This window comes from Halichoeres trimaculatus, unplaced genomic scaffold (assembly GCF_033239565.1).
Source record: "Halichoeres trimaculatus isolate MK-OKI-2021-1 unplaced genomic scaffold, fHalTri1.1 fHalTri1_scaffold_18, whole genome shotgun sequence".
Lineage (NCBI taxonomy): Eukaryota > Metazoa > Chordata > Actinopteri > Labriformes > Labridae > Halichoeres > Halichoeres trimaculatus.
The window spans coordinates 6377859-6405394 of NW_027437196.1; the positions used below are offsets into that span (position 1 = coordinate 6377859).

Genomic DNA, 27536 nt, shown 5'->3' on the forward strand with positions numbered 1-27536 from the left:
AGGAAACTGGAGAAGTGCTTTTCTAAAAGCACTAAAGCCAGGGAAAGTGTGTGTATGTGTGTGTGGGAAAGCATGTGTGTGTCATATATAGAATCCATTTCATAGGGAACATGAGCTTTTCTGATCTAGACCTATATGTGTGTGTGTGTGTGTGTTGAGTGATAGCAAACTGACAAACCTCACCTCAAAGATTTCAACATCAAGTCAAAACACAAATGTTCAAATGAGGAAAGTAGAAAAACTTTACCACTAAACCAATCAGATCTATTATGTACACAACATTTGTCAACAACCAATCAGCAGCTTTGACCTGCCTGAAACACCTCATGGGAACAAGCAGATGAAAGGGACAATTGATTCCTGGCAAAGCTGCTCTCTGGACCAATCACATTAAGCTGAGTCTGGAGGGTAATGCTAGGTAGTACATCTGCAGTCCAAGACAAATGGACCAATCAGGTGTCAGCAGGGAAATCAGTCTATATAGAGACAAACAGCAGGTGGTCTAGAATACTGTGATCAAGGTAGACCTCAGTTTAACAAACATTAAAAGGCAGAGAAATTAGCTCAATTGGTTCTTGTGACTGCACTGTGTCATTATACATTCAAATTTGTTGTTTGTTTATATCTGTAACTGAAATTTGTTTTATTTCTATTTGTGCTGCCGTCTTGGCCAGGTCACTCTTGAAAAAGAGGTTTTAAATCTCAATGAGTTTTTTACCTGGTTAAATAAAGGATATTATTATCATTATTATTATTATTATTATTATTATTATTATTATTATTATTATTATTATTATTGAAAAGTAGTTTAACTTTCCTCTTGGGCAAAGATTGGACAAAACTTAACTTTTAACTTTTGGCTAATCTGCATCATGATGATGTTACAAGACAATCAGTTTCGTTTAACTGCTAAAAGAAGCCTTGGTGTAACTTCCTCTTTACAGTGAAACTGAGACCCACCACAAACAGATGAACGGGCGCTTCTCTGTGGGTTGGAATCAACCAAGACCTGGGGCTAATCTTATGGCTGCTTCTCCAGATGATTATCACTTAAAAACAACCCAGTACACAAAAAAGAAGGCATCAATGGAAGTTGTTTATCACTAACTGCTAGCTACACCAGAAATCCTAAAACTTTCAATAAGATATTGTCCCAGCTAGACGATAGCCAGTGGATCTCATGTTTGACCTGTACCAGTCTCTTGACAAGAAATACATTCTGAAATACTTCTAATACAAAAAACGTTTGTATATCTGGAGTTTTTGACAACTTACACTCCAAATTTTTTTTGTGGTTTTAATTGTTTCTTTAGTAAAGGATGTGAAGAGGAACTACTAGGCAAAAAAAGGCTGACTTTATCCGTCAAGGTGCTAATTAAGCCTCTATGTAACTTTATGTTTACAATGAAACTGAGACTCACCAGGAATTGATGAACAAACGTTTCAACTCAGCGCATGGAAAAGGAAGTTGATCATTAATAACCACGCCGGAAAGCCTGGCCAGTTGGTCATTATTTTCAGAGGCATATCCTCAAGAAATAGTGGCCAAAGGTCTAAGGATTGTCTTGCCTGGATCTCCAAACTACAGGTACTGTCTGCAATACTCCTAACTTTGAAAACATTTCAGCATCTAGAGAAAAACTCATCCTGTAGAAGTTTTTGTAGTTTTACTTTTTGCTACAACCGATTACAAGAAGAGGGAAAAACGCAGAAAGATGGCTAACTTCTCTTTCAAGGCGCTACAATGGCTATAAATGGCAGACCTAGCTGAAAATTGTTGATTATTGACTGCTAGTTACTAGGTTTTTGCTAATTGAGGGATTACCAATTCTCCTGTTATACTCTGTTGATTCCAAGAAAGTGTTTCTTTTTCAGCTTTGTACCCCTGAAAGAAGTCAGACTGAAGCCTCTGTGTAACTTCCTGTTTACAGTGAAACTGAGACCCACCACAAACAGATAAACGGTTGGTCCTAAAAGAGGCGTAATAACCCAAGAAATAACTGATTGGCTGGAATTAGCTTCTCTTTAATCTGATCGCATGGTCATTCTTCAAGTTGGTAACTGGCTTCTTAACAATGCAACACACGGAAAAGACACAAACGCTCTTAGGTCGTTTCTCGCTTCTGGCAACATTTAAATGTCAAAAAGTTGGAAAGCATTTCCACAGACATTTATTGCCATCTCTTCAACAGCAGCACAGGCCAAGAGTTCAACAATTAACAGACAAGTTCTACCAGTTTTAGAAGAGTAAGAGGTAACACTTTACTTAAGACTTCCACAAATTTCATCACACTTAGGTAATAATTAGACAAAGTTTTTTCTTATTTCCTTATTTCTTTGGCAGTGTCTATCACAATCAGGTAAGGCTGATTAACAACCCCACTCTTGGTGAATATCACATCTGAAGCCTTCAGTTGTCTCATGCAAAACATTTTAGGCCTAATCATAAAGGTTTATCATTTTGCATCTGATCTCAATTATACATATCAACAAACTCTGTACTAAAGCACTTGGTGAAATAACATAACAAATAGCTAACTATCAACTGCTTGTTGGGAAATTGAATTATTCACTTATAGGGCATATTGCAGGTTAAAGACAACTGTTAAGAATTGATAGGAAAATAACTTAAAAACAATTTCCTGAAAGAAATTCCTGAATTAATAAACCACAGGGTCTGGAGACGTTTTAATACAGGTTTTTGTACTTCCACATTAAAAACTGTCATTTGAACGTGACGTTATAGTCGGGTGTCCCGCTGCTTCTGCTTCTGTTTAACATTAATAAACATGGATCAGACTGTCACTCCTGTCAATGAAGAGGAAGAAAACCTCTATTCCCATCCATATGATGGTCCTCAGGGTTATAGTTATGAGCCTGTTAGGAAAGATGGAGGGTAGGGCAGGATGAGGAGGAATGACGTCGATATGAGAGCTGAGAGCAGTGGAGTTGTGGTGTGAGGAGAACCAGAGGAGAATGGAGCAGGTGTCCTGGTGAGTTAGCGCTGTTAGCTAGTGATATGTAGCCTAACGCTGTGTTCACATCAACATATTTAAAGTTTGAAATCAGATACACTCAGTTCAAAAATAAGTGGTTCGTGTAAGAGCTGATCGTACAGCAACACGCTTTGAGCCGTCATGTTAAAGCCCATAGAGAGAAAGACAGAGAGGTCTACCAGAGTATGTCCACTGATCCAGAGTCAGAAAATCAAGACTCAGGTTGAATCTTGGGCTGCATCTCTGGCAATCCGTGGTTATGTCTGTCACGAGAAGCCTGACCAGAGGCTGCTGCTGCTCCTGGTGAAACTGGAGTTGTCTGACGAGACAGCAGCCGCGTCAGTCTCACCTGGCTCTGTTATCCCATCCTGAACTCCATCCATAGACTTTATAAAATAGACTCCATCACATTAATCTTCCTGTCCAGTAATGGGCACCATGGACGACTGCTTTCTTTTGAGACTGATGCAGCCATAAAGCCCTGTCTTGTCAGCTGCACAAAAACTAATCCGAGCACAAAGCTAACTCACAGAGTCAGAAAAAGTGGACTCAGTGTCCTGTTAAGCTAATATTTCTGCATCCATCCATCCAAACACATCTGATTCATCCTAATGGATGGTCAAATTAAATAATACTGAGGAAGAAACATAATAAACACGACCTGAAATGCCCGATCTCACTCATGACAACCTGTTGTTCACATTAGCTAAAAGCGGAGTAAAGAAATGCGAGTCACTTTTGTTACGTCAAATGATGCAATGCTGAAAAAAGAGCGTTTTAAACAGCTATACTGAAAACAGCAACTTCTTCCTCTAAGTGTGTGCCTTTTTTTGTTGAATACCACACAAAATCAGTGATTGACTTAATCTACTGCCTTTATAAGACCATGTTAGGTGTTCACTCAAAAAAAAATTTAACCTGGAATATGCCCTTTAACATTTCAAAGGTAATTATCAGAGGAAACAATGAACCTCACTTCTGTGTTCAAGAACTAAGCAGCTTTTTATCACCTGCTTTTCTGGAAATAGCAGAAACGTTGGGATACTTCTAGAAACATTTTGTGGTGGGTTGTGATTTAATTTCAAATGAATTATTTGCTAATCGCCACCTTCATACCTTGCAATTCGGAGTAAATTTCAAAGAAACTGGAAAAAAAAACAGTAACCTACCAATTGTGACTTGCGACAATAAATTTGGACATTTTTTTAAAGAAGTTATGTGCTAATTTCAAATTAATAAAAAAAACTTTGCCTAATTTTTACCTAAGAGTGGTGAAATTTGCAGACCTCTAAAGTAAAATGTTACCGAATAAGAACACAAATGTTAATAAGAAACCTATAAACTGCTTTCCCTTCTTCTCTCTTGGGTCTCTTTAACCCTGCTGCTCCCCTCTCAGAGGGTCTGATTGTCTTTTACCTGGAGCAGGAGGTCTACTAGAGTCCAGAGCTGAGCAGAAACTCAGCATATAGTTGTCTCCCTCCATCAGACTCAAGTTTAGCACTCGCAGACTGAAGCAGAGGCTGTTTGACTTCTACCGCAGGAAGGAACAAAGAGAGGCCGAAATGAAAGACGGATTCTTTTTTTTTCATCCGCCTCTCTGCATCATTTCTCTTTCGCTCTTTCTTTCTGCAGGAACTGGCCCCGTTTCCTCGAGCGAGGCCGCCGCTCAGAGCGCCTATTAACACACAAAATGGCTCTCTGCTTTTCAATTACCAGCTGCCCTGTACGCCCTCTGCGTTTCTCCGTTTCCGCGTCACAAACAGGGTAAGAGAGAAACGCCAACACACACTCCTAAGTAGTAGAATCCCCTGAGGTGTGTGAGTCATCCAAAACAATATCTACAATCTTTGACAGCCACTCTATACACTCTGTGAATGTGTGTGTCCAACATACTGATTATGTGTAATTAAACTAAATTACAAATTAAACCAAACTAAAGAAAAAGATTATTTTTTGTGTGAAAGTTTTGCATTCTCCGTGACATCACCGGTTACCCAGCATGCCCCTCTTTTCCTCATCTCTCCTCCTCTTTCCTTACCCAGACATCTGAACTCTGACAGTAATGATCGGAGGTCGGCAGAGAAAACCTCAGAGTGTTTGTGCGGCAGTCAGAGGATCCTAACGCTCCTCGGAGGGACAGGAAGTCAGAGAGCAGACGGACGCGGAGGCTCTGAGCTCTTTCACATTCTGTTTAGTTTATCGTACACATTGACCCTGTCAGCGACCTCGACCTGGAGCCTGTGTGACTGTTTAAGATGACAACACACTCCAAAACAAGCCCGGTCTATGAGGCTCAGGGAAAACAGTGGATTTGGGACCAAAATGCAGCAGCTTTAAAATGAAACTGAAATCAAATTCAGCCACCCCGAGTGAAAGAAAAACTATTTTATGAAACTTTTATTGTTTTAGGAAAATCAATCACAGATGCTGTTCTCACTGAAGTGTATCATTGTCTTTAAAAACTGGACTGCAGAGTTAAAAACTGCTGCAGCCCTGATTTGATTCAGATTGAATCTGAAAGGATGATTTATATTTCTGATAGGCTCTTGCAAATCTTCAGGGACGATGCATTTATTTTAAAACTTTATACGGATTAAAACAGAGGAGAGAAGAAACTTCTGGTACTTAGATGCAGCTTAATTCTTCAAAAGATCTAAATTAGTAATGTTAAAACAGTTTCAAAATAGATCCAAAAGCCCTCAAATTGGGCTGTCAGGGCAGCGACATAAATCTTTAAAGAGGGGGTGAAGGGGAGCCCTGTCATTTTTTAAATATGGATATAAAGTAACAATGCTGGATCTTCATACGAAGAGATCTTCAGGAGATCTTCCTGAAATGATGACATCATCACTAGACAGGCCTCAAACACCAAGGTCAGTCCTGCTCTGAATCAGGTCTCCAGAGGGCTGGCCAATCAGAGAGGAGGGGGTTTATGGAACAGAAAGCCTTAAAGGGACAGCAGCTAAAACACAGTGTTTCAGACAGAGGCCGGCATAAAGTTTAAAGGGCTGTTTCACCCAAAAATGCAAAAATAATGCAGTGGATGAAACCTACGTTCACACAAGACATCCTAAGTGACCCCTACCCATTACCATTAGTCCTAAGGTTTGTTAAGGAACGGCCCGTTAGGTTGCAGCATTAGCCGCATTCACAACTGCAAATAATCATCCAGTTAACTAATTACACCATGACAGAGACGTAGGTGCAGATTACGTCATAATTAAGGGGAACCTCCTGGAAAACCCCATCAAACAAACTCAAACTGCACATGTCCACCACTCAAAAACAGTAATAAACCTGTTGAGCAGTAATGTTGTGACTGAGAGAAGATCAAGAAAAACATTTTTTTAGCCGGAGAAATTGAGATTTTATTACAAGAATCCACAAACAGCTGTTATCAGTGAGTCAATCAGGTAAACAAAGAGAAAGAGAAAGTTTGGCGATCTTGATCAGAGTAAATGCATGTGGTGTGTCCGAGCACACAGTAGAAACCTCAATAATAAATTCATTAATATGAAAGCTACTTTGCGAAACAAGCGCTGCAGCAATGCCCTTTACCTCATTGAATAACTCTCAAAGTGATACTCCGGGATGGAACAAGTTGGGTCCTATCACAAGGTTTAGGGCAGAAATTACCCCTACAGCAGTGTTTTTGTGCAGCAGAAGCCCAGAGCGCTCGCATCAAACACCCCCTCCCTGCTCCTCTGCCGGTTTCCTCTGCACTCAGACGGGGCCATATTTTACTTGACCAAAAACACAAATAAACGGACTCCCACCGAAAAAATCTGATATCGTTCTGCATTCATGCTTTATTTATGGAATTTTCAGCGCGTTACTTTCACACAAAAACACCGCTAAATAAGGCTCTAGTTCTCATCGTGTCTCTTCGTCCTGGCAGACTACCTGCGTTTGTTTATATCTGGCACGCCGCGCGCGGACTGATACACTAAGCGGCGAGCGCCTCATAGCCAGCTGTGGCTCTGCAGCGGAGGTAGCGCTGTTTTACTCCACGAGCTAACACCAGACGCCAACGCCACGTTGGAAGAACTTCACCTTCTGTGAGCAGACAGGATCCAGGAGACAGAGACTGAACAGACAAAGATTTTTTTTTTTTCCATTTTATTCTATTCTATTCTATTCTATTCTATTCTATTCTATTCTATTCGAATACCTCCCTTTAAATCTTTCAATTCTTAAAAGGTCTGAAACACCAAAACTTCTTCAATCTCAACTAGAAAGTGACTTAAACTCCTTAACCTCCTCAGTATTCTTAGTAAACAATCTGAGCAGAGGAACTTCTCGTGGACAAAAGTTGCCCTTAAGGATTAAGTTTCAGTAACTGCAGAGTGTTTCACTGCTGCACAAAAAGAGACACACACTGGAGTTATTTACGCTTGACAAATCTGATGTCTGGGTTTAAAGTACGGAGCCGAAGCCGAGAAAGATGCAGCGAGTTTCTTCTTCTGCTCGGTTATTCCTGCAGTAATGTCATCAGCTCACCACCTTAAGGACTCACCTCCCTGCCTCTCGCCTCCTCATCCCCAGACAATAAGAAGTCAATCTACCTGGATCGAACCTCATCACCAACACACTCACACACATGAAAACACACACAAACACACACCTGTGATTGAGGTCAGAGCCGAGAAGGACGGTGAGGCAGAAAGTGTCGATAAACAGACCCCTTATAACCGTCCATTTCCTCCTCAAACTCCCTCCTCTATCATTTCTTTTCCCACTTCCTGCTTTTCGTGAAATGTTTCTGACTTCATCCGTAGAGAGAAGTGAAATGAAGCAGCGACAAATGAGTCCATGAAGAGGAGGAGGAGGAAACACACTTTCATTAGAGAGGAAAACCCATCGATTTCTCTGCCTTCACAGCGACACTCGACCTCTGTGTTTGTGTCAGGGAGAGATGAATTTTAGTGCGACTGTGAGAGACATTCAATCAGTTACGGAGCCGAAAAACTGGCGACTGCAGTCTTATTGTTTGATTTTAAACACCTTCATTAAACCGGCATCGAATTTAAGACGTCTGCAGTCCGGAGCTCCCGCCTTTGTGGGAAATTTAATGTGTTTCTTTCAGCAGGGATCAAAATAAATGAAAAGATGATTATGAAGCAGAGAGCTAAGCTTTGGATCAGCAAAAAGAGGAGTGGAGAGGAACTGGGGCTGAGTTTTGCTGCAAAGTCGAAACCTCAGTAAAGCAGGGAGCTTTAAAAGTTCCTGGATCTTTCTTAACCCTTCAGTTCAAGTCCATAGTTCCTGGGGAAAGTTCCTGCTGTGGAAAAGCAACCTCTGTCCACTCTTCAAGTGGACTCAAGTGATGCTGAAATGGACCCAGGTCTTTCTCTGCGCTAGTTTTGACCCGCCTTAGAAATCTGTTCGATATCATCTCACTTTCACTTTGTGCCAATTCATCATCAGACTAAAAAAGCTGAGTTTTGTCGGCGTAATCCTGCAGAAACCTGATCCCTCAGATCTGACGCGTCCTCGCCTCGTCCGTGCTTTTAATTCTACGACCCGACGTGACGAGTTTCAAACCGAGGCTCCTGCTCCTGACATACATATGGCCGGCTGAGAACACACTGCTGAGGCGGTCGTGCTGCAGCCGGCTGCCAAATTCTACACACACACACACACACACACACTTACACACTCACACACACACACCTTCTGTCCTGCCCTGGTGATTCATGCAGTCAGCAGCTTTGCTTGGGTCACTTGAGGTGAGCTAGGGGGGAGCGATTCGCTGCTGTCACAGAAAATTCACGTCACTGCAGTTTTTGCTGTTTCACTGGCAGGAAGCAGAGTCTCATTGTCATTTTTGGTGTTTCTGGAACTTTCTGTCCTTGATATCAGTCAAAACCTTGTTGTGTAGCTCCAAAAATGGATGTTGAAACGTGCGTACGCCGACGATGACACCTTCTCCTGGTTGTACCTCTCTGTTTGAATGATGGGACATTTAGTGGTTGCATCATTTTTTTTCTGCATTGACAAGGCAAAAGTTTGTTTGTCCTTGTTTTTTTTCATCCGGCTGCGCAGGTCTCCAGTTTTTCACCAAGTTCAGATCCAGTTTTCAGAACTTTAACTCCTTATCAAAGTGACTCTTGCACATTTGTAGTTTTTGAACTGTCACGACTGGACATTCTCTAGATATCCATTTCAATTACAACCATTGACTGCATCTATAGACTTCAATTTTGTTTTTTAACAGGGGGAGGTGGGGTCTGGTGGGGCTTGTCTACCAATATCAGGCTTGTAAACTACTGTAGGTGGCAGCGGTGCTCTCTTAAGATCAGAGATCAGCAAAGATATGAGAAAAAGATGTGAGAAGACAAAGACATGGCGAGACGCCGCAAGTCTGAAAAGTTCAGGCAGCTCACACTTGAACAGAGAGTTACGTTTCCTCTGTTTTTTGGATCTAAGACAGAAAGAAAGACATGAAAGACGAGAACGTACCCTTCCTTTGGTAGTTTTGGTGTTAACGTTGTCATAGAACACGATACTCTGTGGGTCTTGAAAGATCGGTCAAAATGCTCTGAAAATGGATGCCAAGGAGTTAAAAGAGGAAAATCAAACGGCCTCCACCCAGGCAACTGTAGATGAACTGTAAACCGAAGTTCCATGACTGGCCACTAGAGGCTGGTGCCACAAGTCAGTCAGTCTTTATAGAGGACAGCAGAGTCTTTGCACACTGAGTCTGTTTTTTTCGGATGCGTTTTTTGGATCCGTAATCTGAAAAAAACTTCACACATAGACACCTTACACACTGAATCCAATGCCTTTGTTTTGTATTAATTGCGAAAATCTGCAGTATGAGAAAAATGAAATCATCAAGGGATTGATCCTGAGCAACGGCTGTCAGTATGTTTAACGTATGCCCGGCGTACACAGACACACTGTCTCACACACATACACACACACATATACAATCTTCATTCATCAACTCAACATCTCTCGAAATGTGTAAAGAAAATATGTCAGAAAATGTGTTGTTGCAAGTAGCCTACGGCATCTCTGAATAGTCAAACTACCCGGGGAACGAGCTGGGCGGACGCGAAAAAATGTGAGAAATCAAACCTGTTCCAAAAAAAATAATGACAGACAAAAGTTTTGAATTGAGCGTGCAAACATGATTGACATAACATGGGATCAAATTTATTTTTTGACATGCGTAAGTTTCGGACCAAAAAAAAAACGCACTTGGTGTGCAAAGGCCTTCAGCAGCAACCTCTTAGAGATTTCAATCACTGGCCCATCTCTATATAACAATTTAACCATCACAGACAAATCTTTTCTTAGTGAAACGGTTGGTAACTTGAGCATCAACTTGTCAAAGTTGCAATTTATGTAGAGGATTCATGTGTGTGCCGCACTATAGGGCTGTGCGATTACGGTAAAAATCAGAATCCTGATTATTTTAAGTGATATTGAAATCACAATTAATATACACAATTATTCATTTATTCAAAAACTTCAGTACTGATTTAAACACAACTTTAAAGAACCAGCAAGTGGCACATACAGTATTATTGGTACACATATTGGCTGCACATGGAACACAGAAGAGCTATGAAGCACAGGAACTTGCATACATCTACACTGTGTGGCGTTTTAATTGTTTTTCTTCGATTATATTGTTTTTATGATTGTCAGATGGCAAAATTGAAATCACAATTAAAATCCAATTAATTTTCCAGCCCTACCGCACTATTCAAGTCTCTGACGTTTCCTTGTTGGTGACTTCAAGCCAACTTTGTCCACCAGCTTACTGTAAAATATTTGAGGTGAGATGAGATGAGTGAGCACAACATGATTTGGAAACGTAGCCTCTTCTAACCTTCTTATTGCTAAGCACTACTTGAGTGGACACTAGCAGCTGGCGGCTCATTTGTTGGCCACTGACACCAAACTGATTAATTCTTCACTAATCTATTAATGCACTATTTTTATTTCCATGTTTGTCCTATGTGTAACCTGGCTGCATTGTTAATGCATAAGATCAGCTGTTAGCAGCCCGTACAGTGTTGATGCTAACAGGTGCTAGACCCGATGTCCCCCATGAGCTGTGGAAAAGGAGGTAAGGACAATGTGCTGGTTCTGCTAGCTATGAAAAGACGACACGGACCTGTCCTTCCATCTATCATTATGGGGAATATAAGCTCTATCTCCGATAAGATGGACGAGCTAACAGTGCTAACTGGATTTTACCTTCTACTCCTAGACAGGACAAAGGAGAGCTAGACTGAAAAAACTGGGGAGAGAAGGCCAGCTCTGTCCTGGGCTGCCCTCTGGACCCTGTGGAGGTGATGGCTGTCATTTCTTGTTATTGTAATTTTTGCACGACAGACTTTCTTCTTTGCTGCTGTAATTCTGTAAATTCACCCGTTGAGGGACAAATACAGGGGCATCTCATCTTATCTAATCCTGAACTCCTGACTATCAGGTTAACATTTGAAATATAAAAAATTTCAGAAGTGGAAGATCATCAAATTTATCTCCTTACACACTAAATAAGAAAAGTTTTCAATGTACAACACTTTTTGTTTCTTTTATGTCTCTAAGTCAAAGTTTCAAAGGTCATGTGTGAAAAGATGTTCGGTCATTTATGGCAAGATGGTGCAGGTCAAAATGCCTCACTTGTGGCTCGGATTGCATTACATCTATTATGACACACAGGATATGTCTGGACAGAGAGAGGGATTTAAAAAAAAATTGGCTCCATCCAGAATCTGTCCCTGCTGCTCAGATCCTCTGTTTGTTGGCGGATGAAGCGAACACATCACCTTATTTGGTTAAATCTTTTATTCTCCTCCTGAGGAGTATTGTAAGCATGTTTTCAGTTTTCTCTAACCAGTGCCAGTTTATGGGAGATCTCACAACATGTTCCAACACACGCAGGAATCCAACTGCTAAATGACAAACAGACGGAGAGTTTTCTCCGGGAAGACACAACACGCCGGACCTCCGAGGAATCCCTCGCCGTTCCAAGTGCGCTCACATACAAACAGGCTCCCTGTGTGCGTCCTCTCAGAGGGCGTCTTTACAGGGAGATCAGCTCTTAGTGAGAAAACAGTTTATTCAGAGATTTTATTCTTATGTGAACCTCTCGTCAGGGGCAGAGGATGCTGCTGTGTCAGGAATCTGAGGCCCATCCTGCTGTTCACAGTCTGTGGATGTAAGAATGTGCAGACAGCGACTGGGACACAGATCAGACTCAGAGCGGCCCAGATGTACAGGCTGGTAAACAGCAGTTGTTGTTCAGGCTGAGGCGGTGGGATTGCCAGGTTTTTACATGGGTTGAATCATATCTGCAGAGGAGCATTTGTTCACCCTATTCTTGTAAACACTGGGAGGAAATGTCTTCAATTTGTCAGAGCTGTGCGGTTAGACTCAGGGATGAAGTGGTTTTAGTTTTTAACGACCTTCAGTACGTTAGATTCACATTAGCCGTTCTCTGGGTGGGGCCAGTGTTTGTATTTCATTCTAAGTCCTCAATGAGCTGCCCCCAGCTGTGATTACCTCCTTAACAATGGTCTTCTTTGAGCCTGATAGTGTGAATGTGTCTGTCAGCTCCCAGTATTCCAGTTTAAAGAGTGACCCTGTGAACTGGAGACCTTCAGCTGAACGTGTCAGTGGAAATCCAGTTTACAACAGCTGTTCAACAACAGAAGAGTTCTTCCAGAATTCATCCTTATTAAAATGTAGGAATGATGATCTACAGACATTAAAGAGAGATGTACCCGACAGAGACTCCAGTTAACAGGGCTGCTCTTTTAACTGGAACACTGGTAGATCTCTGCCTTGGATTTAAGTCTAACATTTTAGGTGTTTTGAATCTTTTCTCCAAAGTTGATGTCGGCCTGTCTGTTTTTCTTCTATGGTATTATCTCTGTATGACTCTCTTTGTTTCTTCTTTGCTGCCCTCTACTGGTCTGGAGGTGTAGTGCAACTACTTTTATTTCTTCTCTACATGTTGCTGGTCTGCTTTGCGCCATTTTCACAGAAAGAAAGGGCCACAAGAAGCTCCATATTGGTGCTTTTCTTTGTCATGGGTCAGCCTTTTGTTATGTGTATAACTAAGGGACCATTTACACGACAACAGTTTTAGGGTGAAACGCAAAAGTTTTGTTGCGTTTCAGCCTCGCGTTTACACGGAAACGGCATTTCAGCCGACCTAGAACGCAAACTTTTGAAAACGGCCTCCAGAGTGGGATTTTTCTGAAAGGCTGGCGACACTGTAGCTGTGTGTACAGTAAGCTGGCGTTTTCAGTGGAAACGGTGATGTCACACTCCGCTTTGCGCGTGTGCATTCAACAGGACAACAGTTCCGTTGTTACGATCCTCGTGAAGTACCGTGTGTTGCTTGTGCTGCTCAATCTGCTGAATCTGCTGACTGTCTTTCAACAAAATGAGCATCTGTTGCTCCACTTTTTAACTTAGAATCCCCTAATACACCAGATGATCGGCTCAACTCTACTGCGGTGAAGATCTACCAAAAGCTGCTTCTGGACAAGACAGTTATAGCACCACCTACAGGCCTGGCATGCTTACTACAGTGTTTTCAGTCCATCAGCATTTCTGTGAAAACAGTTTTTTTCTCACTGCGTTTTAGCGTTTTCAGATGAAACGTGAAAACGGGGCATTAGTGTTTCTGTCTTGTGGATTTATCCCGTGTTTCTTTGTGTCACAAGTGTCCTTGTGTTTTAATGCGAGTATATTCCCGTGTGTTTCTTGTTTTACTTTGTAATTCTTGCTACACCCTTGTTTTTACCTCCTGTCTTGGTTGGCCCTCATGATTTTCACCTGTGTCATGTTTCATACCCCTGCTGATGGGGCATGGCGTGTGGATTTTTTTGAGGAAGCCAAATAAGAGAAAGCCTCTAATCTGTATGTTTTTTAGGGAGTGGGGTTCATACAAGACTATGTTGCAGCTTGTACATCGCTATTTCATGTACCAGAGAGCTTGTTAGATAACCAACACACGCCCTTTCACTCTCCCACCCTCAGTCACTCATTCACACATGTACATTGTCCTCTTAACTTAGCTTAAATATCTTATTAATTTACTCAACCACCCACTCAGCCGCTAAATGCACACTGCTAATGTGCTAATCTCCCTGATCTCATTCAGTGGCCTAATGATGACGATACTGTGATTTGATTGGTTTGCGACCAAAGACAGGGTGGCTTCCCTTGACACAGTCTTGGTCAATCACAGGTGAGCAGTGTCATGACCGCAGCCTCATCTGATTGGTTAATCATTCTTGTTTTTTTATCACCAAGGGACACCAACCAGGCTTGGCCTCCTTGCGGACAACAGTGTGCAATACCGTATTTTCACCACTCATTCCCCACAGAACATTTAGGAGGGCGCTGTTTTACGCATCGTAATTGATCAATAACTAGAGGAGAGAAATAAGGAAGAGATGACAGTGAAAAAACACAGAACAATAATTGAAACTGTTTAAAAGGAGTATTTTCATTAAATCACAGCTTCAGTCTGAAAAAAGAGAGGAAGAATGGCTTCCCTTGGTCTCCGGGAGAAAACGCCACTGATGCTGATTCACCTTTGTCTATTTAGTCACTGGTCACTTCACCTTGTCTTCTTGCTATGCCATGACGTTCCCGTGATTTTCCCCTGTGGCTTTGTTTGCCCTTGGGTTAGTGTTTTTGGATTGCTGGTATTTTTGACTTTGTGACAGTTTGGATTCCTTTGGATTTTCATTTAATAATTCAGGGGTGGCCAAGCAGTCAGAGACCAAGAGCCACAAAAAATGACAGTGGTACTAGAGAGAGCCACATCACACACGTGGTCTTACAAACAAACTTCCTCTCACACATAAACAAAATGACATAAAATGAAAATCAATACATTTCCAATTTTCAAAACAAGGTTTATTGTGTTTGTAAGTGTGTTCAAATTCGTACTAGAGAAGAGAAACTGAACCTTAAGTATCAATCCCAACTGATCCCAACGTTGGCATCCATATATATATATAGTTTTGATTGATCGGCACACCACTACTCATAACTATATATAGCCACACACCGAAAGGCAAAGAGCCACATGAGGCTCGCGAGCCACAGGTTGGCCACCCCTGTAACAAATATTTTCAATCAGCACCTCAGTCCTTCCTTCTTTCCTGTTTTCTGCAAAACTTGACATTTTTTGTTTTCCTCTACGCTTTAATTTGAAATTCTAAGAAGACGCTACATCCTTATTTTCGCTTGTCATAAGGTTACTTTGTTATGTCCATAGTGCATTTTTTAAAGGTTGGAGGCGAAAGATGTTTGAAACACCATGTGCAAAAACTACAAAACTACAACTACAGAGGTGAAACAGAATATTGATGTAAGAGAGAAATTTGCTGTTTGTGTGTCTGTCAACTCTGTTATTGTGTAAACTGTTTGAGTGAAAAGACTTGGTTTGATTATGTTCCTACACACGTTTGTTTGTTTTTTCCACTCTGTGTGTTTTCAGTTTGTGTCTTTGTTAGTGTATCATTTTACCTAACTCGGGTGTTTGTTATCGTAGTAAGAGTACAGGCATGTACCCATGAGTGTGTGTGTGTGTGTGTGTGTGTGTGTGTGTGTGTGTGGTGTATGTGTGTGTGCCAGCGTAACCTCTATGCTCAATTACATCCAGATTACCCAGAGGCCCTTGGGGGCCGTGGCAGCCGGTGAGCTTGCTGATATAAATCTGGTCTGTTGTTGATACACAAGCTCTCTAATGCCCATAAAACACTACTGCTCACACACACACACACACACACACACACACACACACACACACACACACACACACACACACACACACACACACACACACACACACACACACACACACACACACACACACACACACACACAGAAATAAAATTCATAAACACATCAGGTGCACACATACTCATACCCACACACACACACACACACACACACACACACATACAGTGTTAGGATACTCCAGGGAGCCGGTGCTGCAGTAAGCTAATATGCTAACACTGCAGGGTAACCTAGATAGGAGGAGGAAGAGGAAGAGGAGGAGGAAGAGGAAGAGGAGGAGGACAGGAAACAGGGAGGGAAAAGAAAAGGAAACAAGGAGAAGGAAAGATGGGCAGAGGGAGGAGGTGACATTTTGAAAAGGTGAATGGGATGATGTTGACATTTAGAGAAAAACGAGATCAAGTGAAATCCAGATCCCATTTAGAAAACAGGGAGGTTCAAACACCCGGGAGACACTGCAGAGTGTGTGTGTGTGTGTGTGTGTGTGTGTGTGTGTGTGTGTGTGTGTGTGTGTGTGTGTGTGTGTGTGTGTGTGTGTGTGTGTGTGTGTGGAGTGCATGTGTGTATGGTTTACAGATACTGAATTTTTAATTCTGTCTTAATCACAACAAATCATTCAGGAAATGCAAATAAGAAGAAACATAACTGAGCTGTTAAACACGGAGAGCTGAGGAAACTTGTTCTGCTGCAGAGCCGAGAGACTCGAATAGTCTGGTACATTCAGACCGAACATAGAGAGAGTTTAAAATGTTGCTGTTCAAAACAGAGTTTATATAAACACAAAACTCTATGACAAGACTTAAGCTTTCAACTTGGTGTGGAAGCTCAAAGCTGCACAGTTACTTGAGTGTCCACTAGAGGGTGGATTCAAAAGTGAGCCAATCTCCATTAGGTTCCATGTTAAAGTATCCAACTTCTCTACAGCCTGGTACAGAGACAGTTTTTGGTGTGTGGCACATTTTAGGTACACCTTGCTAGTACTGGGTTGGACCCCTTTTTCCTTCAGAACTGCCTTAATCCTTGGTGGCATAGATTCAACAAGGTACTGGAAACATTCCTCAGAGAGTTTGGTTCGTATTGACATGATAGCATCACACAGTTGCTGCAGATTTGTCGTCTTAACATCCATGATGAGAATCTCCCGTTCCACCACATCCCAAAGGTGCTCTATTGGATTGAGATCTGGGGACTGTGGAGGACATTTGAGTACAGGGAACTCATTGTCATGTTGAAGAAAGCAGTCTGAGATGATTCCAGCTTTATGACATGGAGCGTTATTCTGCTGGAAGTAGCCATCAGAAGATGGGTACACTGTGCTCATAAAGGGATGGACATGGTCAGCAACAATACTCAGGTAGGCTGTGGACTTTAAACCATGCTCAGTTGGTACTAAGGGGCCCAAAGTAAGCCAAGAAAATATCCCCCACACCATTACACCAGCAGCAGCAGCCTGAACCGTTGATACAAGGCAGGATGGATCCATGCTTTCATGTTGTTGAGGCCAAATTCTGACCCTACCATCTGAATGTGGAGCAGAAATCCAGACTCATCAGACCAGGCATCGTTTTTCCAATCTTCTATTGTCCAGTTTTGGTGTTGCTGTGTGAATTGTAGCTTCAGTTTCCTGTTCTTAGCTGACAGGAGGGTCACCCGGTGTGGTCTTCTGCTGCTGTAGCCCATCTGCCTCAAGGTTGGACGTGTTGTGTGTTCAGAGATGCTCTTCTGCAGACCTCAGTTGTAACCAGTGGTTATTTGAGTTACTGTTGCCTTTCTATCAGCTCCAACCAGTCTGTCCATTCTCCTCTGACCTCTGGCATCAACAAGGCATTTTGTCCCACAGAACTGCTGCTCACTGGATATTTTCTCTTTTTGGGACCATTCTCTGTAAACCATGCCATGATCAAAGTCTCTTAAACCACATTTCTTCCTCATTCTGATGCTCAGTTTGAGCTGCGGCAGATCGTCTTCACCATGTCTACATGCCTAAATGCATTGAGTTGCTGCCATGTGATTGGCTGATTAGAAATTTGCGTTAACGAGCAGTGTGTATGCACTGTTAGTGAATGAGGCCTTAGGACGGCATGGTTTGTTTCGAAACAAGTTTCTGAGAGATCTACAGAAAACCTGACCTTGAGACGGGCCTCTGAACCCAAACCATGAGGGATATCGAGTTTTACGACACCAGCAGACAGAGATTGAGATGTCTGGAAACAGGTTAGAAATATGCCCCTGTTCCAGTATTATTAAACCACATTAAAGTTATGGCGAGAACAGCTGAAACCACCTGGGAGCGTCCGGTCTGACCACTTAATGCCGCCGAGGTCGAATTAAAACCCGGTCTGGAAAGGCGGTTACATTTCTGTCTCTTTGTGTCAGCCTGATCGGTTGTGGGAACAGAAAACAATCATGCATTATTCAGCTGAATAACTCGCTGCAACCTGCACACCAGAAAATGACAACTCACTCTCTTCTCCTCCCTCCCTCCCTCCTTCTCTTCTCCCCTCCTTCCCTCCCTACTTTTGTCATCTGTTTCCTCCCTCCCTTGCTGTCTTCCCTCCTTCATCTTTTGGGGAGCTGGGGTTATATTCTCCCTCTCCTTCTCTCTGTTAAATCATTCATCGAGTTGTGGTGGGCGGCTGCCTCCCTGTCTCCTGCTGAGGCGGCAGAGAGGGGGAGGATGAGGAGGAGGATGAAGAGACGACAGGTGGAGGAAAGGAAGGAATGGAACAGGGAGTAGGAAAGAAGAGTGAAGGCCCCAGTTGTTCACGTCAACCTCGACTCAGACGCGATAAAGTATTCTGTCCTGAGTGGCTCTGTCTTTGAACGTCTTCATGGCTCTGATCTGCTTTTTCTTCTTGTTAAATCCTCCGTCAGTGATTGTTGGAGACACTCAGTCAATCTGAGGTTTCTGACCCACAGACAAACTGTAGGAGCGATCGTTCAAAGTGTTCAAGAGCCCTCTGAAGTTAGTTTTAATCAGTGTCACTCTGAAACTGAGACTGCTGTGAATCCATCAGAGAAGAAGTCGTATTTCATGGTTTAACGTTCCTCCTCCGACTCCTCCGAGACTCTTGGGCCCAGTTGATTCAAAGTAATCCAATCAGATTAAAGGAATCAGATAAGAGCGAATGCTTAAGAATCTGGTTTTATTTCTCAGAGCAAACCTTAAGTTTGTGTTGTTAAGAATCTGTGAAAAGGATTTCGATAAAAACATCAGGATTATCCTGATCCCAGCACACGGAGGGATTCAGACTGGATTACAGAAACAAAGAGGAGGTCTTTAACTAAGATTCTGATACTTAGGTCAGGTGATCTTTAATTGCTGAATTACTACATGACATGGAGCAAGTGGCGACCCCAGATTAGAGAAATTAAGCCGCAGTTCCTCCAGTGTCCACTTGAGGCTGTCAGCAGAACAACCAGAAACCAGATCAGAGAGAGAAATCTCGGGGGAGGAGAATACCAAAGTTGAAGAGCCATCACTGCTCTGTTTTTGGCTGTAAACAGCCACATAGTTCCATGCACAAGCTTCCCATCTCAGAAGAAGACAGACTAAGTGTCTAGAGTTCATTTATCAAGGGCATGTTCCAGCTACACTCAGTAAAACTGTGCATGTGTGTGCTAGTCACTTCACGGCCGACTGCTTTACCAACTTTGGACAGTCCAACAGAGGGCTAGCCAATAGACTGGTCCTGAATCCAGGCACATTACCAACCATCCACCAACAAACCTGAGACCCTGGAAATGTGAGTATTTTAAATGCTGTGTGCTGTGGAGCAGATGTAAGAGCTTTTCCTCAGTGTCCCCCCTGTCTCTGTGTTAGCTTCAGGATGCTAACTTTAGCTGTGGTTAGCTTGTTGTTTTAGCCTGTAATGTTATGGTAAACGAGCTTCGCTGTTTTCTAAACATTGTGCCGCTCTCAGTGACGCTGAAGAGCGGGGCGGTATCAGCAGTGGCTCATTTACATATGAAGGCCACGCCCACTAAATCAGGCCATTCTGAACAGAGGGGCTATGAGAGCCTGGAAACAATGCTGCTGTGCTTGATTTATTGGCTTTTTGGACCAAAACATGTTACTACCATCTCGTGATCAAATCATGATCAACCGCAGGGGGTCATCCTCACCCCTATTTTGGAGGTCACAGCCTGAAATCTTTTGGAACCAATGGTTAGGTGAACTGAAAATATTTCACCAAATGTTAGCAAATACGATATTCAATTTTATTTTGTGAGGAGTTTGAAAGTGATCTTGAAAAAGGTTCCTTTCTAGATATATGCCTGATCGCAATCCACACTTTATAATGAAGTTATCAGCGCCAATATTGCTGGTTACAGAATATTTTAAGTTGCTACTTCTTAGCTTCCAGTTCGGGTCTTTCAGGACCAGACTGATCTACGGCACGTTTAGGTCTCTATGAAACCACCACGCCGGCTGATGAAGTTTGGTAGTGAGAAGAGACAAAACACAGAGATTTGTGTTTTTCTCTGCTGAAAGACAGAAAAAGGACAGAAGAGCAGAAGAAAGATAAACAGGAGATTGATACAGTCTGAGCTAAAGGCTAATTAGTCTTTAGCTCGGGCTGTATCACTCTAGAACACAGGAGCTAAACTGTTTGTGCTAATGTTCATTCCAACCCACAGTCAGCAGTTATTCTGCAGTGGTCTGTTCAAACTTGAGAGTCTATCAATAAAATGAAGAGTGAGGTTACGTTAGCTCTGATTGGTAGATGACTGGCAGGACATAGCTAACCAGGATTTACTGATGTTACACATTATGGACACGTCTTCAAGTACCAGGCTGCAAGCTGCACTAAATATAAACGAATACTAAACTACTTACAAACTGACAGTGTTTACTTGTTGTCACGTTAGCCTACAGATACATCAGAGCACCAGGCTAACATTTGCTGGCTGCTACTACGTTTGCTTGATGTCACGTTTCAAACCGTAGCGTGACGTAACTGTACTGATAAATACCTTACCTCCAGTAAAAAGTTGTCTTAAACAAAGAAAATTTGTTTTGATCTGATCTCCATTTAATCCCAAAACAAACACACTCCTCACTGAAAGTAATTTACAACGGTGTACGGAGACACCAGGCAACAAGGTGGCGAGGGAGTGCAACCAAACAGATCCTCCTCACTAGTTTCCATGTGAGACACTTTGAGCTGCATGTTTTCATATCCCATCTTAAAATAATGGTTGAATAAACACTAAAACAAACAGAGTATTCACACCTTTCCTTCTCCCCCCACCTCACCTATCCTCTCCCTCCTTTTTTCTCCCATTGGGGGAAGTCATGAGGGAGGAGGGCGCTGTCATCTTGACTGACAGCTCTATCCGCTTATCAAATTAGTCCCGGCCCGGTCTCGGCTGACGGCGTTACCGACCAATAAATGCAGATTTGTGAGGAATCATAGCGAGCCATCAGCTTTGATTTGCTTCTACATGAGATGTTTATGGAGCAGGAGAGCGAAGGAGTGAGTGAGCATCGGGAGAGAAGGAGGGGAAGAGGGAGGCACTTTGTTTCCTCGCTCATTGGATTAGCTTCAGGAGTGCTTTGAGGAGCAGATATATTTGAGAGGCTGTAATTTCCGGCAGCTTTAGTGGCTTTTAGATCAATTTACAGCCATAATGCACATTATCGTTTGTTTGGAGGAGGAACACTCATCACATCTCTTCTATGCTGGAGTTTTACTGATAAAGTCAGAGTTAGAGGTAAACAGCACTTCAGAGTCATGGCTGCTGTGTGTGCCATCATGTTAAGGAGAAAAATAAAGATTATGTTTAGCTGAGCGGCTCATAAAACAGAAATATCCATCCATTTGTCTTTCTGTGACGACTCTCGGCTCGTCTGATCACATCCCCCAACTTTGAAAAACAACACTGAAATATCTTTCATTTCTGCAATACACCAAAAAAACATCAATATATATCAACCAGCAGAAATACAAAAATGTTCCTGTGATCATAACTATCGGCGAAATAATCCAAAAAAGCATTTAACAACATGTATTCAAAGCAAAATGAGGGTTAACGCCAAAATCAAGTGTGTGTGTGAAGAGCTAGAGAGAAAAAGTGTGTGTACGACAGAAATTGATAGAGAGCAAGGTTTGGAACAAAAAAGGTGCAATGCAGGTATTTTATGCGCCAGTAAATTAAGAGCTGATAACTGTAATTAAGTCTCAAAGTTTCTCTCCGTCATTATCATTAGGCTGTAATATCAGAGATGAGAGCAGTATAAGCAAGGGGGCGTGTGTGTGAGTGTGTGTGAGTGTGTGTGTGTGTGTGTGTTAGGGAGACTGGGAAAATGACAGAGAAAGAGAGGGAGAGGGGGAAAGGAGGTTTTGGGAGAAAAAGGTGCAATGCAGGTATTTTATGCTGCACTTTTTAAAGACGGCTGAACAGCAGAGCGTAACTGTGATTCGGACACGACAAAAACATGAACATGAGGAAAATCAAAAATCAAAGTGAAGAAGAATAAGGGGCTGTTTACACGATAACACTTTTAGGGTGAAACGCCAAAGTTCTGTTGTGTTTGAGTGGAACTTTTCTGAAACGCTGCCGACACCATGAACTGGCATTTTCTACGGAAACGCTGATGTCACACTCCGCTTCGAGCACGTGCATACAACAGTCAAACAGTACCATTGTTACAATCACCACGGACAACCGATCTGCTGAATCTGCTGACTGTCCTTCAACAAAATGTTCATCTGTTGCTCCACTTCTGCTCTTAGCATTCACCAATACACCAGATGATCAGCCCAACTCAGTGAAGATCTACCAAAAGCCGCTTCTGGACAAGACAGTTTATAGCACCAACTACAGGCCTGGCATGCTTACTACAGCGTTTTCAGTTTTCAGTCCCTTCTGCGTAAACCAAGGGTCTTAAACCTGTGGCTCTGGAGCCTCATGCAGCTCTTTGACTCCTTGTAGCTTTACAAAATATCAGTTAAAATGAAGAATTTTTGTTTTTCTTACAAAGGCTATTGATGATTAAACACTAAATTAAATTATGAGTACACATTTTGTTGGACTTGATAAGCATCACATCTTGCAAAAAAGCTTTCAAATTTTCAAGAAACTTTTTGCAAACTATTTGGGTTTTGATTTTTTGACGTTTTACCCTATTTGAATTTTTTATTTTTATTTTATTTCTATTTTTTTAAGTTATGCAATTTTCTTTAGAAAAAAAAAATCTGCAAATTCTTTAAATTCAATTTGGAAGAAATTTATGCAAATTTCTATTTTTCTTTTTTTTTTAATAGAGCAAATTTTCAGGTTATTTTTTTTTTTTTTTGCAAATTTATGAAATTATGGCAACGTCTTGAAATTTCAAATTTTTTAGGATTTTTGCACATTTTTTTAATTTCTTTTTTTTTTATTTTGCACATTTTTTTTTTGCAATTAATGATTTTATGAATATTTTCTTCTTAAAAAAAAATTGCAATCGTAGACACCCATGTACAATATCATTAACACCAAAAACTTCTGGTTTAGATAATTATTCACTACATTTTTACTATGTTTAGAAATTTATTCTTTTTTTTGTTTTTATTTTGAAGATAAAGTAGATTTTGTGGCTTCTCATTGACTTTAATCCAGGTAAGCTGAGGAAAAATGGCTCCTGTAAAAGAAAGGTCGCAGACCCCTGGTGTAAACAGATTTTTTTTCACTATGTTTTAGTATTTTCAGATGAAACGTTGTCGTGTACACGGGTCCTAAAAAAGTTATCTGACATGAGATTTATGTGTTGGTGCCGGTTGAACTTCTACAGGTAAACAGCAGCAACAAAATCTATGTTGGGATACCACACAGCACTGTAGGACATGCTACAAATCGGTACGATAGGCTATGATTTGACACAATATATATTGGTACAACCAGATAAGATATGACGCAACACGATACGACGATAATAAAGGTTACGATTAAGGTCGGGACCATATGCTATTCTTGTGATTTGATTCGCGATTTTTGGGGTGCTGATTTGATTTAAATTGCAATTTTTCAATATTTATAATTTATGTTATTTTTAGTTCACTTTTTCTTTAAACCAGACCATGTGAAAAAGTTAAATGATGATGATGCCTACAGACCATATCAGGAGCCATGTTTTCCCATTAAATGCACATCACGTGAGTCAGAGAGAAACATTTCACCCTCTGCTGGATAAAAGAAAAGTGTTAACTTTTTTCCAATCCAGTTTATAAACAAAGACTGAAATGAAGAATTTCAATTTGAAAAAAAAAAAAAAAATTCTACAAAGAATCCAGACTTTGATATTGTCAAACAAAATCCTGATATATAGTATCTCGATTCTTCTCCCACCCCTAGTTATGATACAAGATATGACAAGAAAATCAAACAACATGAGACTCCATATGATATATGATGATATGATACTACACAACATAAAACACTAATACAAAATGTCACAATAAGACATGATATACGATGACACGATGAAATACAATATGATACAAAACAAGCAACACCACACAATATGAAATTATATGGTAAGTCGGCAAACGACACAATAACACACAATGCAATTTGATATGATAAGCTTACATCAATTTGACACGATATGATCAAGGGGCAACGTCCAACAGAAAAATTAAGCCTTAGTGGAAGCGCTAAAAGTTACCCCTTGAGGCTGGCTGCAGAAAGACTAGAGACCATATACACACCAAGCCAAAATAACTGTCTTTCACTTCATTAAAAACATATTTAGAGGTCTGAAAAGCTTACTTCACTATCAGCACATGGTGTGCAGGGGTACGTTGTTTTTTTTTTTCAACTCAGGGGTTCAAAAGATATAAGAGTTATGAGTTTGTCCAATCAGAGGCAGAACTCAGCTCACATGACTGACTGACACCCTATAGCTGTTAGACGGGAAGCTCAAAGCCTGTGTCATTTCCAATATGGCCCCCACCAACGACTGGCTTCATCACTCTGCACCAGGAACAGACGGGTGATGTTGCAGAAACTATGTCCATATTCTTTACAGTCTATGGATACGTCACAATATGACCTGATTCGATGTGGTGTAATACAAGACAAGATACAAACTGTTACATCAAGATACTATATGATCTGATTTGTTTCGATACAGTTTGAGATATCAGGTACCATATGACACAACACCATAAAGCTGATTCAGTCTGATACTTAACGATAAGATCTGATACCCTCTCACTTGGGATTGGCCAGCATGAGCAGAGCATTGTGCCTGAAAACATGTCTGAAGGAGGAAAAGTCCACCTGGACGTGTTTGAACCAGGTCAGACAGAGACGCAGAAGATGCTTCTAAAAGGTCAGTTATTAAGTTTGAGTCATTTTAACACTGGTTTCAGATGTCGACTTTAGAAGGAGTAAACTTTCAAACTTCTCAAAGTTAGCAAACGAGTTAATCCAATGATTGATGTGATTTTATGGATTAAAGCGTCAAAATTTATCGCTTAATCAAGACTGTATGTCTTCATCTTCCATTACTCTTTGTTCCTCCTCTTTCCCCTCGTAAGCCTGAATACTTAAAGTCAGCGTATATTAATGTATGGTCAGAGTGTGTGTGTGTGTGTGTGTGTGTGTGTGTGTGTGTGTGTGTGTGTGTGTGTGTGCTCGGTGGGGAGAAAGGTCGCTATTTAAAAGACATTAAAATGCTGAAAGATGAATTGTGTCGGACATCTTTACGCACTGCAGGGCCCTTACACACACACACACACACACACACACACACAGACACACACATTCTCACACACACACGCACACAATAATGCAAGGTCAGGAAAGATAGGGTGTGTGTGTGTGTGTGTGTGTGTGTGTCAAAGGAATGTGAAAAAGGAGTTCTCAGCCATACGGTACCTACCTCCTACTGTTGCCCTTTACACACACACACACACACACACAAACACACACACACACACACACACACACACACACACACACACACACACACACACACCTTATAAAATGAGATGTCAACAGCAGGCACCGCAGCTTGAATGTGTACGCCAAGGACTGTGTTTACGTGTGTGTGAGAGAGAGAGGAACTGTCATATGAACAGGCCCTTCACTGTATAGGGGATATGAGCAGCTGTGTGTGTGTGTGTGTGTGTGTGTGTATCAAAAGTGATGACTCTCGAAACAGTTGTCTAGCACTTGCAGCTTAATAGACAGTCACGTACGCCTCGTGCATTTCAAACTCTTGTGTTTTAAGTCTAATATTAACTTTTATTCCTTTAAAACTAAATGAGAAACATACCTAAAGATACTTTTACACAGAATTGGAAGTGTTTGTGTGTGTGTGTGTGCGTGTGTGTTTTCCTACTTTGGATGTGTGAACTCGTCCACCAGCGACACTTTCTCCACCAAGTCTCCTCCAATGGAGCGCACCAGCTCATAGAAGTCGTTCTCCGTGAAGCTCTCCTGACCATCCTTGCTCTTCGGCAGCCAGAAGGAGATGTCGTTATGGAGGGGAGGATATTTACTGAGAGGCTGAGAAAAAACACAAACACAAGACATTTTCAATGAGTAAAAAAGTGAGTAAAAAACTGGGGAAATATTACAGCAGAAGTCTTAAAACCCTGCAATTCCCCAAACGTCCACTAGAGGCAGGTCCCAAAAGTGAGCCAGTCCCCATAGAGCTCCATGTTATAATGCTCAACTTTACAGCACAAATACACAAATCTACAACCTAGAAAAAAAGCAGTTTTACTGGGGTGCTTACTCTTCTAACAAGTAATCTTTCAAAAATAATCTTGAGTAGTACTGACAACTTTACAAAAACATTGTTTTCGCCTCTCATTTCTTGTATTTCAATTACCCCACTCACATACTTTAAAAATCACTTGAACTTCAAATGATGTTAATAACAGTTAAAGACTTAAATTGAACATAGTTTTCCTCAACATATTGATTGAGGAGTGTAGGCTTGTTCTTTATGTTTGAAGAAAATTCTGGTTTACAGGAAGTTAGCCCTGAAGTCTTAATGTAGCGCAGAATGGCTCTAGCCAATCAAAAGCCTTATTTCACTCAACTAACACTAGTAGTTAACTATAGACTGTAAAGAAAATGGACGTCATCTTGCTCGGTTTGAAGTGAGGTTGCCACAAAAACTGCTCCCCCTGGTGGCTGGCTGCAGTATAGGTAAAAAAATATGTCTCTCCAGTCATTCCAGATGGGCTGTGGTCAAACCTTTAAAAATTAATACACCTTGTAGAAATGTTTCTCACGTCTGATTGTTGTGGTGATTTCAAGATACGATTTGGCTGTTTTGCATTCAAGTCCTCTTTTTTTCTGAAAAGTTTAGCTTTAATTAGTTATAGGAGGTTAAAAACGAGGTTTTACGTCACGTTTAACGATGATTGTCAGCTGACGTTCTCATGTGTTCTTTTCGGAGGTTGTAAAATATGTCGGGAGGTAGAGTCAAGAAGTGATTAGACTCTCAAAAGAAAAAATAATTATTATTTTTGTCACCTGGCTCTACTCAGATTCTCCCAGAATCCCTCACAGTCTCTACTGCACAGACTCTGGCTGCACAACTGCATCAATGCCTGAGCCTGTGACGGGTATTTTGGCTTCAAAACGGTACAATGGTAAAAACTGTATACAGTCTATTTAGTTAACCCTTTATCATCCAAGTATCATACAGGCCACAATTTGACCTTCAGAGACTCAGAGATCATGCCTAGAAAGCTCTTCTTCTCTTCTTTTGGAAACCGTTTGAATTTTCTCGTGCCCAAA

At 41.4% G+C, this 27536-nt stretch overlaps 1 protein-coding gene across 1 annotated transcript in view; it reads right to left on the reverse strand.

The window, feature by feature from the left end:
* Positions 1–27536, reverse strand: part of fars2 (phenylalanyl-tRNA synthetase 2, mitochondrial) — a 148239-nt gene that overhangs the window by 14806 nt on the left and 105897 nt on the right. Inside the window, exon 10 of the mRNA XM_074693620.1 lies at positions 26122–26288. Within this exon, the coding sequence (XP_074549721.1) occupies positions 26122–26288 (167 nt within the window). The remainder of the gene's footprint in view (positions 1–26121; positions 26289–27536) is intronic.